This window comes from Pelophylax lessonae (genome assembly GCF_965119305.1).
Source record: "Pelophylax lessonae genome assembly, chromosome: 2".
NCBI lineage: Eukaryota > Metazoa > Chordata > Amphibia > Anura > Ranidae > Pelophylax > Pelophylax lessonae.
Window position 1 is genome coordinate 230,963,470 of NC_138769.1, and position 17,989 is coordinate 230,981,458.

Sequence of the window (17,989 nt, forward strand, 5' to 3'; positions counted from 1 at the left end):
ACACGCTGTCACCGCAGACAGGAGTGCCCAGAAGATTCATTTTATACAGTAGCGCTCTTCAAGAGACAGGTTCTTGGGCTAGCTTGCGTTAAGTGCTTAGAGACAAAGTTAATACTTTTCAAAATAAGGTTTAATTATAAAAAAGGTTAAAATTAGTGCAAATAAAAATATTTTTCAGAAAAATGGGTTACAAAGAAATAGAGACACAATTCAGCAATTTAGAAGAATAGATAAAGAATTAGAAATGAAATACTTGCATTAAAAGTCCCAAGTGTATCTTAGTTTCAGAAGCTGAACATGATCGGTCCTCTAGCTTGATGTTTCTGCTTTGATGGTAAGATGAGAACTGAAAAAACCATCTTCTTCTTTCCTTTTCTCTGAGACCGCAGGGGGTGTCACCAGAGATCCTTGACCAATAAACAAGTGGCCCTGGGCGGCCCTAGGCTCAGACCCAGGCAAAAGGGACCTCCTTAGACAGATTTATAACAGGATTCATATCTTGAAATATGTAATGGTTACATTCTTGAAACTGATATTTTATTGTACGGCATAGAATTTATTATCCACAGACACATCTGTTTGCTAGCCTGTGTTACTGGACAACATGGATGTCGTGATGACAAAATGGTGTCCCAGCACAAGATACCATTACAGTGTCCAACAATGCAAACCACAGTTCAAATATTATAAATCAAATGTCTTTATTGAAAACACATCATATATCAAATCAATAATATACTACTACTAATAATAATAGTAAATCACTACGTGAAAATTGTCTAGTGGTGTCAAAGTTCCACCTTTGTGTATTTACACAATAGAACAACGTGCAAAACAAATTGTCCATATATATATATTGTGCTTAAAGTCTAAGTGCTATGCAGTGGTAATTTTGGTTTTAGTCATAGTCTTTTGACCAAGTTTTAGCCATATTTTAGTCATCTGAATTGTTTTAGTTTTAGTTGTATTTTAGTCAACTAAAATCTCCAGTACATTTTAGTCAACTAAAATCTAATGAGTTAGTTAAATTGTAATGCTTTATCTAAGCATTTCTCTAGAATTTCCAAACTCATATACTCCTGGAGTAAAAATCTAATAACATGTAGTGGGGGTGGGGAAGTAAATGGCAGAGAGGGAGTGCACAGGGCAAAGAACTGGTCTGGGGAGGCTGGTATTTTACACAGTGCTAGGCACTGCTACCCTGCTGGGAGAGTAAATACTCAGCACATGGTTTGCAGAGCATTGCTCTAGAACTCCCAGGCAGCAGGCAGACAGGGGAAGCCTGTGTCTCTCTGCCAATACAGCTTGTCAGGTGGCTGGGGCTTTAACAGGCAGGTGGAGCTCTGAGGAAAGCAGAAGCCCAGGTGGGTAAATGTCCCTCCCTCACATATTTGCTCCGTTTTCATTCGTTTACAAAAATTGGAATTTTTTTTTACGTCATCGTTTTCATCAATTGAGTTAATTCAATTTTTTGTGACTAAATTAACACTGGTTCTCCCAAAGCAGTACTGATCCTTATGACTCCAGTGGTTTTCCTCAATCCACTATTTTTCATACTCGTGTAACTTCCACCACTAATGCCCTCACCTTCAGATTATGACCTATACAGTATATGTATACAGGTCATATAAGGCACACAGCAAAGCTACCACCCCGCTCCTCCTTTTTTCTCCAGTGGGTCAGTGTAATTCAAAAGAAAAGAAGATTTACTCCGTAGCGCAATTAACTGGTGCACCCAGATCAACTTTCATAGACACCTATTCTCTTTTTTCTTTTCCAATGATCAGCACCACTATGGCAATGTGTCTGATTACTTCCTAGTATGATGTCACCCAGCTCTGCTCTATGCGTTGCGTTGCATCACGTATCACATGACTTTCTCAGGGGATCAAACTTTCCTTAATCAATGCAGGTTAGAAGGATAGATGGGCACCCCTTATTAAATGTTTGCATTTAGGTTTGTATAAGAACTTTATACTGTAGTAGATTTTTGTGTATGATTTTTGATTTGAAGTCTTTTGAAGTTGAGAGGAGGAAGGACTGAATTATCTTCAAACTCTGTTTTGGCTGCTTATTTTTGAAGAGGTCATTGGAGTCAGCGAGTTCATTTTTCACAAGGGGATTTCTATGGTTGGTAGACGTGTGTTATATTCCTTTCGCATACCATACTGGAATTGACCATGTGATTTAAACTGTATTACACTTAGGAATAGTAAAAAATGCTGGCAGACAGGTTTTTTATGGCAGAGGAGACCCTTTCCTGCCTGTTAGCGGTAATCTACACTGAGCTTAGAGTGACTTCCATGTGAATGCACGGATGTGGCGTCAACACGGCCCAGCCATTCAAGAACCTGAACAGAGTGAACCGAGAAAGGAAGACCGAGTAAACATGGAAGCGCCCTCGCACTGACAGCGAAGAGCTGGAGGGCTTCCTTTGACTGGTAAATCGGTCATAATGTACTAGTATGCCGTGCATACTAGCAGATTATGAAATTAAGCTGCAGGGGCTCAGATTAAAAAAAAAAGACGAATTTACCACCACTTTAAAGGGTGCCGCAAGGACTTCTGTCTGGTCACGATGTACAACATAGATTAAATATGTTGCCGGCACACCTACAAGTCCACAGCTCTTTATTCTTGTATGATCACATAAAAAAGCAATGTTTTGAGACCACACAGGGACTCTTCCTCAGGAATTGACATCACATACCTGGGGAAGGGCTCCTGCATGGTCTCGAAACTTTGCTTTTCTATGTGATTATATGAGAAAAAAGAGCTGTGCACTTTTAAATAAACTTGTGGGTGTGCTGGCAACATACTTCATCTATGGTTGGTAGACACAAAAACAAGCATCTTGGAGCAAGTGCACCTTTTACATTGAGGGATTGATGGCTGTTTTGTACCTTTTTCACAAATCATTTTTTCAGGGTTTGATGGATTTTGGAATGTGATTGAACACTGAGTTCAACTCATTTGTTCGGCACTATTTGGCAAATTGCATAGGAGTTTAAATGAAAATTGATTTATATTTTGGATATCGTATTCATACACTGTGGGCACTGTATTTATTTGTACTTTGTAGGAGATAGGAATTTGAGAGTTTATGTGTATCGTTTAGGTTAGCGCTGTATGTATGTATATACTGTATGTGTTTGTTTGATCACTGTAGTACCTTAGTGGCTTGTTTGATTTTTGCAGCAGTATTTCTGTGTGTGCTGCACCTCAGGGAATAAAACCCACTATATGTGCAAATATAATTTACTTTTGTGGCTCTGATAACGGGAGCATATATTGGTTGGTTAGCACAGCATCTCTCAGTTTGGGACTTTGCTCTCACGGGAAGTAGTAAAACAAACAGACAAAGGCCTTCTAACGTCTAACCGATAGTGTAACAGTATGTTGACTGTTCCGTTGTAAAACAATCTCAATAAAAGGAAAAAACTTGACACAAATTAGGTACTAATAAGCATACCATACAATCTAACTAAAAGCTTTTTCTATTTCTTTAGTTTTAGATAGAGAGGAGAGGGATTAGAACACCTGTCAGTTTTTACTGCTGTCGGTGCCCCTGTTACGGAGATTCACCCTCTCTGGTTACCATTATTATTAAAAATGACATTTTAAAATAAAAAGAAACACATTTTCGGTTGTCTCCAGAAAAGTAATTGAGGGAAAATCTTCCAATGGGGACACTAATTCTGGTGACCTGGGGGTCTACAAGAGATTCCCCTAATTTTAAGGGATTTCTACTCATTTCCGGTTTTGGCTATGGGACACGAAATTAAGGGAAATCTCCCCAATGGGACACAGATGGAGAAAAAAAAAAAACCTTACGGGGGTTATTATACCCTCCCTCACTTTATCCAAAAGGAAACAAGTTTTGCCTATAGTTGTAGTTTAAGGTTTGGTTTACATCACTGCGGGTTGCATTCTGCAGGCAGGTCAGCCCATTTTATTTAGTGGGCCGCCCTACCCGCAGAAATGCGGGGGAAAAAAGTCCCTGACCCTTTTTTAAAATCACCCTACTTGGATCTGCATGGTGCTGAGGCACCATACAGTTTCGCATGCGCGAAAGCTCAGGCATTTTGCTGATGCATAGAGGTTTCATTAGGAATTAATAGCAACCCAGCATGTCTGCTGAAGAGCAGTGCCTTTCTCTTGCATGTCAGAAAGTGCACAACTGTGCACGTGTTCCCGACACGCTATGATGTAAAACTAGCCTAAGGACTCACGCACACTTGAGCTCATATTATAGCGTGTTCCCGACACGCTATAATGTGAACCTAGCCTAAGGACTCATGCACACTTGAGCTCATATTATAGCGTGTTCCCGACATGCTATAATGTGAACCTAGCCTAAGGACTCATGCACACTTGAGCTCGTATTATAGCGCGTTCCGGGCATGCAATAAGGTGAACCTAGCCTAAGGACTCATGCACACTTGAGCTCATATTATAGCGTGTTCCCGACATGCTATAATGTGAACCTAGCCTAAGGACTCATGCACACTTGAGCTCGTATTATAGCGCGTTACGGGCATGCAATAAGGTGAACCTAGCCTAAGGACTCATGCACACTTGAGCTCTCATTATAGCGTGTTCCCAAGATGCTACAATGTTAACCCAGTCTAAGGACTCATGCACACTTGAGCTCATATTATAGCGTGTTCCCAAGATGCTACATTGTGAACCCAGCCTAAGGACTCATGCACACTTAAGCTCTCATTATAGCATGTTCCTGACACCCTGTAATGTAAACCTAGCCAAAGGACTCCCGCACACTTGAGCAATTATTATAGCATGTTCCCAACAAGCTATAATGAAAACCTAGCCTAAGGACGCATGCACACTTGAGCTTACATTATAGCGTGTTCCCGACAAGCTATAAATGTAAATCCAACCTAAGGACTCGTGCACACTTAAGCTCTTGTTATAGCATGTTCCCGACATGCTATAATATGAACCTAGCCTAAGGACTCATGCACACTCAAGCTCTCATTATAGCGTGTTCCTGACAAGCTATAATGTAAACTTAGCGTAAGGACTCATGCACACTTGAGCTCACATTATAGCGTGTTCCCAACAAGCTATAATGTAAACCTAGCCAAAGGACTCATGCACACTTGAGCTCAAAAACGCTGCTTTTACAGTCCTCTAAGGTTTTTTCTTTTTTTTTTTTTTTTGCTGCCTTTAAACTTACTTGCACACTATGGGTATTTACAGGAGTCTACAAAAAGGGGCGTTTAGAGGCAGGAATCCCCCACCACCAAAGTCAGGTTCAGGAGTGGAGCTTTTATACATAAAAAACACGCATGAACGCACGTTAAAGTGTTAGTGCAGGAATATTTTCTACTGGCCAGAATAAATTAACATTCTCTCCAATAGAATGCATTACTGCCAGATGCGTAAAGGCGCTTGCAAAAACACTGCTTTTTACTGTGTTTTTCTGCTGCTAAACTCCTGTAGGAGAAAAGGCATCATAGAGAATACAGTGTGCATTTGGCCTTAATGGCAACCCAGCGCGTCTGCTAAAGAGCAGCACGTTTCCCTTGCGTGTCGGGAACACATGCGATTGTGCACGCATTCCCAACATGCTATAATGTGAAGCCTAAGGGGCCTTCCAAGGGATGTTATCACGTCTATTTTGCTAAAGAAAGCAATTTAGCCTTCAGTGGTATCACAGCTTGCTAAATCAGGTCAATTATAATATCTTTATATCTTATATGATGTTGATGTGATTTTACTTTTCGGTTGTAAAAAGTGTAAAACTGCATTAACTGTAATGCTTTTTGTGTCTAAAATTGCTAATGCTCTACTAACCCTATTTATTCCAGATTGGAGCGTATGACCAACAAATATGGGAAAAATCAGTAGAACAGAAGGAGATAGGAGTTAAGGTAAGACGATAAGTCATCTTGTATTAAAGCAAATGTTTAGGCAGATATAAAGTGCTCCTTTATATATCCAACAAAATACCTTAAATATATTTCAAATAGTAACTCAGTCTTCCTTTCTTTCTGTATTTCTTTGTACAGTGTGATTTAGACTGAGGAGGGTAGGGAAAATCAATCTTTTTACATTCACCAATACATAAAGGGTTGATTAATGGGCTGATCTAATTTCGGGATTGATTTACTAAAGGCAAATAGACTGTGCACTTTGCAAACTGCAGTTGCTCCAGATTATAGTAAATGAGGTAAAGCTTCATTTTGCAAAGAGTACCCAATCACATGCAAGGAAAAAAAAAAAAAACATTTTTGCTTGCACATGACTGGATTATAGAAGTCAGCAGAGCTTCTGCTCATCTACTAAGCTCTGGAGCAGCTGCACTTGCAGAGTGCACAGTCTATTTGCCTTTAGGCCCTGTTCACACCTGAACATTTTTCAGCTCGTAAAACGCTCATCTCTGAAGTCTCAAAACGCCCAACAAGCAAAATCCCATTAATTTCAATGGCCCCTGTTCAAATATGAGTGTTTTGTTGCCTGAAGCAAAACGCCTGAAGCTCAAAAAAGTACATGAGCTTCTTTTTTGGCAGATTACTAGCGTTTTTGTTAGATGTCAATGCCTGCCTCCAAACATCTGCAAAAAACGCCCGAAAAAAACGCCTGAAAAACGCCTAAAAAAACGATACTCTCAGGTGTGAATGGAGCCTTAGTAAATAAACCACTTAGTGCGGTTCTGCTCCTTCATTATCCAATCACAGACTGGGATGGACATTGTATTCCTTTAGTAAAGAAAAGTTAGGTTAACCACTTGCCTACTGTGCACTTAAACACAGTTCACCATCCAGGCCAATTTTCAGCTTTCAGTGCTGTCACACTTTGACTGACAATTGCGCGGTCATGCTACACTGTACCCATATGAAATTTTTATCATTTTTTTCACACAAATAGAGCTTTCTTTTGGTGGTATTTAATCATCTCTGGGTTTTTTATTTTTTACAAAAAAAAAGAATAAAGACAGAAAATTTTGAAAAAAAAAAAAGTTTTTCTTATTTTCTGCGAGTAAATTTTGAAAATAAATTTTTCTCCTTCACTGATGTGCGCTGATGAGGCGGCACTGATGGGCACTGATAGGCTGCACTGATGGGCACTGATGAGGTGTCACTTATGGGCACTGATGAGGTGGCACTTATGGGCACTGATGAGGAGGTACTAATATGCTGCACTGATGAGCACTGATAGGCGGCATTGATAGGCGGCACTGATAGGCGGCACTGATAGGCGGCACTGATGAGCACTGATAGGCGGCACTGCTGGGCACTGAGAGGTGGCACAGCTGGGCACTGAGAGGCGGCACTGATGGGCACTGATAGGCGGCACTGATGGGCACTGGCGGATGGCACTGATGGACACTGACGGGTGGCACTGATGAGCACTGATGGGTGGCACTGATAAGCACTGATGGGCAGCACCATCAGTGCCCATACTCAGTGCCCATAGTGCTGCCAGTCAGTGCTCATCAGTGCCTAGATGAGCAGGCACTGATGGGCACTGACTGGCAGCACTTTGGGCACTGATTGTGGGCATTGATGGGGGGCACTGAGGCGGGCACTGTGGGCACTGATGGGGGGGCAATTTGTGTATTTTTTTACCTTTAGTAATCAGGGCACTGGTGATCAGTGCCCTGATTACATTGCTGTGTGTCCCCGGCGCTGTGAGGTTCCCCCTCCTTCCTCACACTGCAGGCTCTGTGTGAGGAAGGAGCGCCGGCGATGAGAGATGGGACTATCCCTACTGATTGGCTTAGACACATTGGCTCCTGCTGCTGTCAGTCAAAGTAAGTTTGCCAATGAGTAGGGGGGGGGGGGGAATCGTGGCTCTGTGTCTGAATGGACACACAGAGCTGTGGCTCAGTCTGGGTGCCCCCATAGCAAGCTGCTTGCTGTGGGGGCACTCGGCAGGAGGGAGGGTCCAGGAGCGCTGGGAGGGACCTGAGAAGAGGAGGATCCGGGGCTGCTCTGTGCAAAACCACCACACAGAGCAGGTAAGTATAACATGTTTGTTATTTTTAAAGAAAAAAGAAAACAAGACTTTAGTATCACTTTAATAGTACTGTCTGACAGGGTTTTCTGGTTTTGAAAATTAGCTGAACATGTAAGACAGTTCACACATATTCCAGTTATGAATTTAGCTGTTTGCCATCACTTTCTATTCTATAAATTAGTTTAATAATTATAACATAATTATAAACTTGCAATGGGCCAAAGGCAGATGCAGCGTTTCTTCCAAATGTTTCGTAAAAATGTTATTACCCTGGATTATGACAAGTGCATAGTGCAGTCTGCCTACCATGTGTAGAGCCTTCAACACTGCTGCTTTTATATCTATATGAGCCAATACTGTATTAGGCAGACTTTGACCAATAGACTGCAGCTTGGAGAGTCAGTGCTGTAATAACAGGATACTAAACACTGCCCCAAGCCCATTACATGGTTATAAGGTATCCATGTATTGCTTAAAGGCTATCAGTATCTGCATAAAGCATACTAAATATTTTACTAAAGTACAGCTGCCAAATCAAATGCATTGGAATAACATATTGTATGCTTATATCCATGGTCCACAAAGTGAAGTTTCACTTGAACACTCTTTGGGAATTCATTTACAAACCGTGCAGCCATGTTTTTAATTTTTGTTCTCCAGATTTCTGACTTTTCTGTCAAGGGTGTTTTTTGAATGCAGTGGGTATGTGTGCAAGATCATAAGCTGGGCCCCCTTCCTGGAAAAAAACTGCCCATAGATTGCATTGTGCTGAATATTGGTCTTGACTTAAAACGTCCCTCGGAATTGATGCCAGAGACCACAATAATGACTTCTTAATTAATGGAAGGGATCAGAATGATAACCCCCAGTGTTGATGTTAGTGACCACAATAAAAACCCACTCAGGGCCGGTACAAGGGGTGGGCAGGAAGGGCGGCTGCCCTGGGCACAATGGTTTATTGCAGGCATGTGGGCGCCCTGACTTTAACTCTAAGGCACAGGTGTCAAACATAAGGGCCGGGGGCCGAATCTGGCCCTCCAGGCCATTTCATGTGGCCCTTGCACCTCTCTTGCAGCTGTGGCAATCCCCTTGTTTCTGCCCCATCCTTGTCCCAGTAGTCAGCAGCAGAAAGGAGGACAGAACTCCTTCTCCTGGTCCTGTGCTTCTTCGTGCAGGTGCAGAGAGGCTTGTCTCTGCCCCCACCTCCCCATCTCTGCAGTCAGAGGAGGACATAAATCCTCCTGCAGATCCTTCACCTCTCTGTGCAGCACCCCCTTGTCCCTATCTTCCCCTGGTCTCAGCATTCAGCAGACCCCAGCAGCTGATTGCAGTCAGTCTGGTTCTCCTCCAAACCCTGCACTTTCTGCTTCCCAGCTCCAGGACTCCTGACTTCTGATAGTGGGGGGGGGGGGGGACACGACATCTGATATAATGGGGGGGGGGGGCTCTGGACATCTAGTTTTAAAGATACAACTGGCCCTTTGAGGGCAATCATAAAGCTGAAGCGGCCCGCAATGATATTGAATTTGACACCCCCGCTCTAAGGGAAGGGGCGCAGTTTAGCATCTTTGCCCTGGGCGCTGGATGGCCTTGTCCATTGAACCCACTGCATTGATGTTAGTGACTGCAAATATAGCCCCCAGTATTAGCGTCATTGACCTTAGTAATAACCCCCAGCATGTGTCACTCACCACAATAATAACCCCCAACATTGGTGGCAGTGAACAAGATATTAACATCCACATTGGTGGTCACTGCTATGCTATGCTAATAAATGAAGGGGCCTTCATTGGTAATCAGAAGCAATGCTGTTAACCCCTCTTAGCCTCCTTCTTGTATTGATGGTTGATGGTCCCTTCCTCACATTGCTGGTCATTGTTAATCAACCACTTCAGTCAGTTCTGTTAACCTGACCAGAGTCCACAGCCCCACCCCTCCACCCCCAAATAGCATGTCTCCCTTGTTGAATCCGGAGTTTCTTGTTCCTGCGGGCTGTTATTAGATTTTTAATTTGGTGCAGCTGTCCGTGGCACCACCTCCATGCAGCCACTTAATCCATTCACAGAGATCTGTGAATAGAAGGATTACAAATGCCCTCTGCCACTGCGGCAGAGGGACTTGTAATTCTCAATGGAGCACAATTGAGGTGACATCACCGAACATATAGTCCATTGATATTTCTACCAACTCCATAACCAAAGGTCTATACCTCAGTGTGGGCCTGCAGCTGGAGGAATAATCTGCATGAGCCTGTGCATTGTACCCAAGATGCACTGATCACCGTTACAATGCTTTGTTGGCTAAAATACAAAAAATTAATAAAAGATTATTACTATACTATTACTATTAGACCCCAGATCTCTCCAAAAAGAGGACCTGTCATGGCCATGCTATCACAAGGGATGTTGTTCATTCCTTGTGATAGCAATCAAGCTGATAAAAAAAAAATAAAAAAAAATAAAGGGACAGTGTAAAAAAAGTTTTTATAAAATAAAAAAATAAAATCCCCCCCGTGCTCACGTGCAAATGGAAATGCATACGTAAACAGCTTATACAAAATGTATATGTGATTAAACAGTAATCACACCAGACATGTATGGTAACGTCAGAATGAGTGCAATAGTTCTAGCACAGGACCTCCTTTGTAACTCTAAACTTGTAACCTGTAAAGGCTTTTAAAAGCGTATGGAGTTTTTTTTATGTACTGTATTTTGGCGCCGTTCCATGGGCAAGCGCAATTTTAAAGCGTGACATGTTAGGTATATATTTACACTGTGCAAGATCATCTTTTTTTTTTACCAATAAATTGAGTATTATATTGTGTTTTTACTCACTAAAATTCATTAAAGTGTATTTTTTTCCAAAAAATTAGCATTTGAAAAACTGCAGCGCAAATACCGTGTGACAAAAATTGCAACACCCACCATTTTATTCTTTAGGGCTTCTGCTTAAAAAAATATATATATAATGTTTGAGGGTTCTAAGTCATTTTCTAGCAAAAAATGCTGCTAGTCCACTCCCTGATTATCTCTTGCCTCGACTACTGCAACTTCCTTGGCTTATTTTTACATAGGCTATCGCCCCCTAAAGTCCCTAATGAATGCTGCTGCCAGACTCATCTACCTTACCAGCCGCACAACGTCTGCTACCCCTCCTTGCCGATCCCTCCACATGCTTCCGCTAACCCAAAAAATGAAATTTAAAATGCTTATAAAAACTTACAAAGCTATCCACTGCCCCCAGCTACATCACTGACCTAGTCTCAAAATACCAACCTAATTGTTCTTTTCATTCCTCCTAAGACCTCTTGTTCTCTAGCTCCCTTGTCACTTCCTCCCATGCTCGCTTCCAGGACTTCTTCCGAGCCTCTCCATTCCTCTGGAACTCCCTACCCCAGTCTGTCTGACTATCTCCTACTCTGTCCACGTTTATGCCATCCCTGAAAACCCTTTTCTTCAGAGAGGCCTACCCCACCCTCACCTGACAACTGTACTTTTATTTTCTCCATCAGCTCACTCCCTACAGGTATGACCTTTTGTATCTCTTGACCCTCACTCTTTGATTGTAAGCTCAAATGAACAGGGCCTTCTGATTCCTACTGGTTTAAAGGGTAACTCCACTTGCGACACAAGTCGTATTGTAATTGAATGGTATTAAAAATCACCTTTCCTTTTCAATCTGCAGCTCTGTAATTTCAGAAAATGCAATGCAATATGGCTACCTGAAGGTGTTCTGTACACAGAATGTGTACTCGACACTAGTGATCGACCGATATAGTTTTTTTATTGCCGATACAGATATTTTAGTCATCGTATATCGGTATTGGCTTTGATTGGGTCTTCTGTTCGGCGGCCGTGCAGGCTGGTTGCCCGGGTCTCCCGGTGGGACGGGAGACCCGGGTGAGCCACGGAAGGCGGCGGGAGGGAGGGGACGTCCCCTTCCGCTCCTTGTAATGACAGCCGAGCGGCTTATCAGCCGCATCGGTTGTCATTACAAGACAGCCGACCGTTGGCTACGGACGCCGGTACTGGGGTAATGTCTCTAGCTGCAGGAATCACTCCGGTACTTTCCTGGAATATCGGCAATATTGGTAACCTCAGGGGCCAATTCCGATATATCAGGGAAAGTGCATATCGGCCCCCGATATATCGGCTTTGCCAATAATCGGTCGGACACCCCAGAGAAATATAATTTCCTGCTTGTGTGATTGGCGTATCAATTTTCCCAGAAGTCTGCCCTAAGATACAAGTCAGATTTTAGGCATCCCCTGCAACAAAAATACTTCCAATAGAAAATCACATCTAAATGGATGCAGGCCCAGCAGCGTTCCTCTTTAGAGCCCTGCAGGTGCAGCAGCAGCTTAATAATTATGAAACCATTCCCATTAGACTCATTTTCTCACATGGATAGAGACAAACACACAGTGATTTCTTCAGAATAACAAAAAGGTAGGAATCTGCAACAAAGTTTTGTTTAAATCCTTGCAATGTACAGAGACCACCCAAGAGGGAATGTTTTTTTTTTCTCAACAAAAGTGGAGTTACACTTTAAATTGTTTTGTAATTGTACTGTCTGTCCTTATGTTGTATAGCGCTGCGTAAACTGTTGGCACTATATAAATCTTGTATAATGATAATAATATTAATCTTGACCTCCCTTCATGTGCATCACCCACCACCAGTAGTAAAAAGTAAAGATGTACTTTCTCAAAGAATCTTTACAAATATTTTCCCTTCTGGTGTCCGCTACATGGTCAATGGAGGAAATGATCTCATATGTGATAGTATGATTTTGGTATTTGTATTTGGTCTATAAGCAAAATGTGCAAACACATCTCACCTCTCCTATTTTTGATTTGAAATGCATGTTGGGATGAAGCACGCACTTTAAGCAATTATTTTTAATGAATTAGAAAGCTGTCTGAAAGAAAGAAGCGGAAAATCTGGAAATATTTCCTCTGGTCCCTTGTCCTTTTTAGTATGGGCTGCACTTCACAGACAGCACAGTGACCTAATATTTAGCATTTCTGCCGAGCAGCACTTGGGTCATCAGTTCAAATCCCAGCCACAACTAATTGCATTTCCTCCCACACTCCAAAGACATGTTGGGAGGCAAATTGGCTCCGGTCTAAATTGGCCCTAGTATGTGTACAGTGTACCCGGAAAGTATTCACAGCACTTCACTTTTTACACATTTTTTTACGTTACAGCCTTATTTTAAAATGGATTATATTCATTATTTTCCTCGAAATTCTACAAACAATACCCTATAATGACAACGTGAAAGAAGCTTGTTTGAAATGTTTGAAAAGTATTCACAGCCTTTGCTTAATACTTTGTTGAAGCACCTTTGGCACCAATTACAGCCTCATGTCTTTTTGAGTATGAAGCTTTAAGCTCGGCACACCTATTTTTGGTCAGTTTCTCCCATTCTTCTTTGCAGGATCTCTCAAGCGCCATCAGATTGAATGGAGAGTCTCAGTGCACAGACATTTTCAGATTTCTCCAGAGATGTTAAATCAGGTTCAAGTCTGGGCTCTGGCTGGGCCACTCAAGGACATTCACATAGTTGTCCCATAGCCACTTCTTTGTTATCTTGGCTGTGTGCTTAGAGTCGTTGTCCTGTTTGAAGATGAACCATCGCCCCAGCCTGAGGTCCATGGTGCTCTGGAGCAGGTTTTCATCAAGAATGTCTGTACATTGTTGCATTCATCTTTCCCCTGATCCTGACTAGTCTCCCAGTTCCACCTGCTGAAGAACATCCCCAGAACATAATGCTGCCATCATCATGTTTCACTGTAAGGATGGTATTGGCCAAGTGATGAGCAAGGCCTGCTTTCCTCCAGACATGACGCTTGCCATTCAGGCCAAAAAGTTCAACCTTTGTTTCATCAAACCAGAGAATGTTGTTTCTCATGGTCTGAGAGTTCTCCAGTTGCCTTTTGGCAAACAATAGGAGGGTTGTCATGTGCTTTTTACTGAGGAGTGGCTTCCGTCTGGTTACTCTACCATACAGGCCTGATTGGTGTAGTGCTGCAGAGATGGTTGTTTTCCTGGAAGGTTCTCCGCTCTCCACGGAGAAACGCTGGAGCTCTGTCAGATTTTCCATCGGGTTCTTGGTAACCTCCTTGACTAAGGGCGTTCTTCCCCGATTGCTCAGTTTGGCCGGACGGCCTGCTCTAGGAAGAGTCCTGGGGGTTCCAAACTTCTTCCATTCACGGATGATGGAGGCCACTGTGCTCATTGGAATCTTCAATGCTGCAGAAACTTTTCTGTACCCTTCCCCAGATTTGTGCCTCAATCCAATCCTGTCTCGGAGGTCTACAGACAATCCCATGGCTTGGTTTGTGCTCTGACATGCACTGAGAAAAGTAATAATTGAATCCATTTTGGAATAAGGCTGTAACATAACAAAATGTGGAAAATGTGAAGCACTGTGAATATACACTGTATGTGAGAGAGGGACCCTAGATTATAAGCTCTTTGAGGGCACCAAATGATGTGAATGTTCAGTAAAAAGTATATAAGGTGCTATATAAATACCTACAAATATATTAATTTCCTGTTTTTTTGGGCATTTAGCTGCGGATTGCATGCCATTACTATTTTTGGTGTTTTTGCCTAGCTCTTTGTGCTCAGTATATGTTCATGTTTACTAAAACAAAAAAGCTATTGGATAGAGGAACTTTTCAGTCTTATATGCAGAACTGTTATTGCATGATCTGTAGACAGTTTTGCAACTTCTCAACAGCCTTTGTGCTTTCTTCCCCCTACGGTTATTTTGTATGTATTTTTAAACATCCTGAGGTTGTTAGACAAGAAACCACAGTAGATATGTAACCGCGGCTTGTGAGTTGTCCCCATCCTATCCTGCACTGGACCCAGTACCTTATGGTACATGTGGCAAAGCCTAGCATATGCCATCGCTAGGAAGCATATGCTTTGTGATGACATTCAGATCTCTTTGGGTATTAGAGACACCTGCTGGAAGGAATTAGTAATACATTTCAGCACATTACATAAAGCTGCATATGTGCTCATGCAGCATAATTGACTCTTGCTGTAAAAGCAGTACATACAGGAGACTATAGATTGCTGCCTTGAAAGTTTTTTTTTATTTTTTCTAACAATGAAAGAGATGCTGTACCTACTACTAATGAACTGCTACAAAATCCCTGAAGTGACATTAAAAATGAATGCAAACAGCTGTTTGTTATAAGCAGACTTTCCAACATCTCTGAATTACACCAGCTGCTGATCTAAACTAAATATGTCCAGAAACATCTTACTTACAACAATATACAAAAAAGAGGCTGGTATACATGGGATCCAGGTGTGTCTCAGTCCCAAATAGTACAAACACCAACAAAGATCATAGCCCACGGGACTTTTAACGAGACACAACCCACAAATTAAAATCACAAAAATGTATTATTTGAATCAAATGATATTACATACATTTTAAAACCATATCATGATAAATAGTCACCAGAAGGATCCAACATTAGAAAATACATGAATAAGTTGCATGTAAATATATTGAGATATAAACATTCCAACAATCCTAGACAGTCTGTGCTTTTTTTGTCTCTACGCGTTTCGTGAGATAGAGAACTTGCTTCCCCAGGAGAAGCACAGATGAGAATCTAAAAATACAAACAAATTGATTTAGAAGAAAAAAAAAAAGGGAGGGGAAAAAAATCCTGCCTCGTAACCGGACTTACAATTTATATGGTTGTCTGAACTTCCACAATAAATAATGGATAGCCGAGTACACTTGGTAAATTGTCCAAATGGCTCAATATGTCACGCCGGACGAGATACACCCCCTGGTCCACAGATTTCTTCCCAGGAGTTGTGGAGGAGAGGAAATGAAAGCCAAAAGCAGGCATCTGGTGCCCCCAGGCGACCTCACAGACCAGTGGGTTGTCTGTGTAGGATCCTAAAACTGAAACATCACCTAATCAGCCAGTACATATATATATTTCTATATATCTTTTTTTGTTGTTATGTGTTTTTGATTGTGGGAATTTATGCCAATTTCCATTATACAGTGGGTACGGAAAGTATTCAGACCCCCTTAAATTTTTCACTCTTTGTTATATTGCAGCCATTTGCTAAAATCATTTAAGTTCATTCTTCTTCCTCATGAATGTACACATAGCACCCCATACTGACAGAAAAACACAGAATTGTTGACATTGTTGCAGATTTATTAAAAAAGAAAAACTGAAATATCACATGGTCCTAAGTATTCAGACCCTTTGCTGTGACACTCATATATTTAACTCAGGTGCTTTCCATTTCTTCTGATCATCCTTGAGATGGTTCTACACCTTCATTTGAGTCCAGCTGTGTTTGATTATACTGATTGGACTTGATTAGGAAAGCCACACACCTGTCTATATAAGACCTTCCAGATCACAATGCATGTCAGAGCAGATGAGAATCATGAGGTCAAAGGAACTGCCTGAAGAGCTCAGAGACAGAATTGTGGCAAGGCACAGATCTGGCCAAGGTTACAAAAAGATTTCTGCTGCACTTAAGGTTCCTAAGAGCACAGTGGCCTCCATAATCCTCAAATGGAAGACGTTTGGGACGACCAGAACCCTTCCTAGAGCTGGCCGTCCGGCCAAACTGAGCTATCGGGGGAGAAGAGCCTTGGTGAGAGAGGTAAAGAAGAACCCAAAGATCACTGTGGCTGAGCTCCAGAGATGCAGTCAGGAGATGGGAGAAAGTTGTAGAAAGTCAACCATCACTGCAGCCCTCCACTAGTTGGGGCTTTATGGCAGAGTGGCCCGACGGAAGCCTCTCCTCAGTGTAAGACACATGAAAGCCCGCATGGAGTTTGCTAAAAAACACCTGAAGGACTCCAAGATAGTGAGAAATAAGATTCTCTGGTCTGATGAGACCAAAATATAACTTTTTGGCCTTAATTCTAAGCGGTATGTGTGGAGAAAACCAGGCACTGCTCATCACCTGTCCAATACAGTCCCAACAGTGAAGCATGGTGGTGGCAGCATCATGCTGTGGGGGTGTTTTTCAGCTGCAGGGACAGGACGACTGGTTGCAATTGAGGGAAAGATGAATGCGGCCAAGTACAGGGAAATCCTGGACAAAAACCTTCTCCAGAGTGCTCTGGACCTCAGACTGGGCAGAAGGTTTACCTTCCAACAAGACAATGACCCTAAGCACACAGCTAAAATAACGAAGGAGTGGCTTCACAACAACTCCGTGACTGTTCTTGAATGGCCCAGCCAGAGCCCTGACTTAAACCCAATTGAGCATCTCTGGAGAGACCTAAAAATGGCTGTCCACCAACGTTTACCATCCAACCTGACAGAACTGGAGAGGATCTGCAAGGAGGAATGGCAGAGGATCCCCAAATCCAGGTGTGAAAGACTTGTTGCATCTTTCCCAAAAAGACTCCTGGCTGTATTAGATCAAAAGGGGGCTTCTACTAAATACTGAGCAAAGGGTCTGAATACTTAGGACCATGTGATATTTCAGTTTTTCTTTTTTAATAAATCTGCAACAATGTCAACAATTCTGTGTTTTTCTGTCAGTATGGGGTGCTATGTGTACATTCATGAGGAAGAAGAATGAACGCAAATGATTTTAGCAAATGGCTGCAATATAACAAAGAGTGAAAAATTTAAGGGGGTCTGAATACTTTCCGTACCCACTGTATATTAGGATGTTTAATCATTGATGGCTTTTTTTCTCTTACGTCCTCCGACAGTCGCCGCCCACTTCATATTCATCACCAATGGGGTTATGTCCTCTATTCCGTAGGAGTAGCTAGGCAATAGAATATGTTAGTACAAAGACTTTTAACATATCCCACCCCCAGGGGGTGGTCCCCTCAGTACATAACCCTCCACTTCCTGTATCCAACTCAGTTTCATTTGTCTAGCTGTCAGGAGTAGCTGGAAGTTTCTGTGCTGGGGCACCTTGTCTCAGCTCTCTTTCCTTTCTTTGGATTTTATTTGAGTTTTTTCTCT

General features: G+C 42.2%; 1 protein-coding gene across 1 annotated transcript in view; it reads left to right on the forward strand.

Moving 5' to 3' along the window:
* The window catches only part of PHTF1 (putative homeodomain transcription factor 1), a 322,940-nt gene that overhangs the window by 27,066 nt on the left and 277,885 nt on the right, over nucleotides 1-17,989 (forward strand). The window contains exon 3 of the mRNA XM_082246092.1: nucleotides 5,835-5,897. Within this exon, the coding sequence (XP_082102218.1) occupies nucleotides 5,835-5,897 (63 nt within the window). The remainder of the gene's footprint in view (nucleotides 1-5,834; nucleotides 5,898-17,989) is intronic.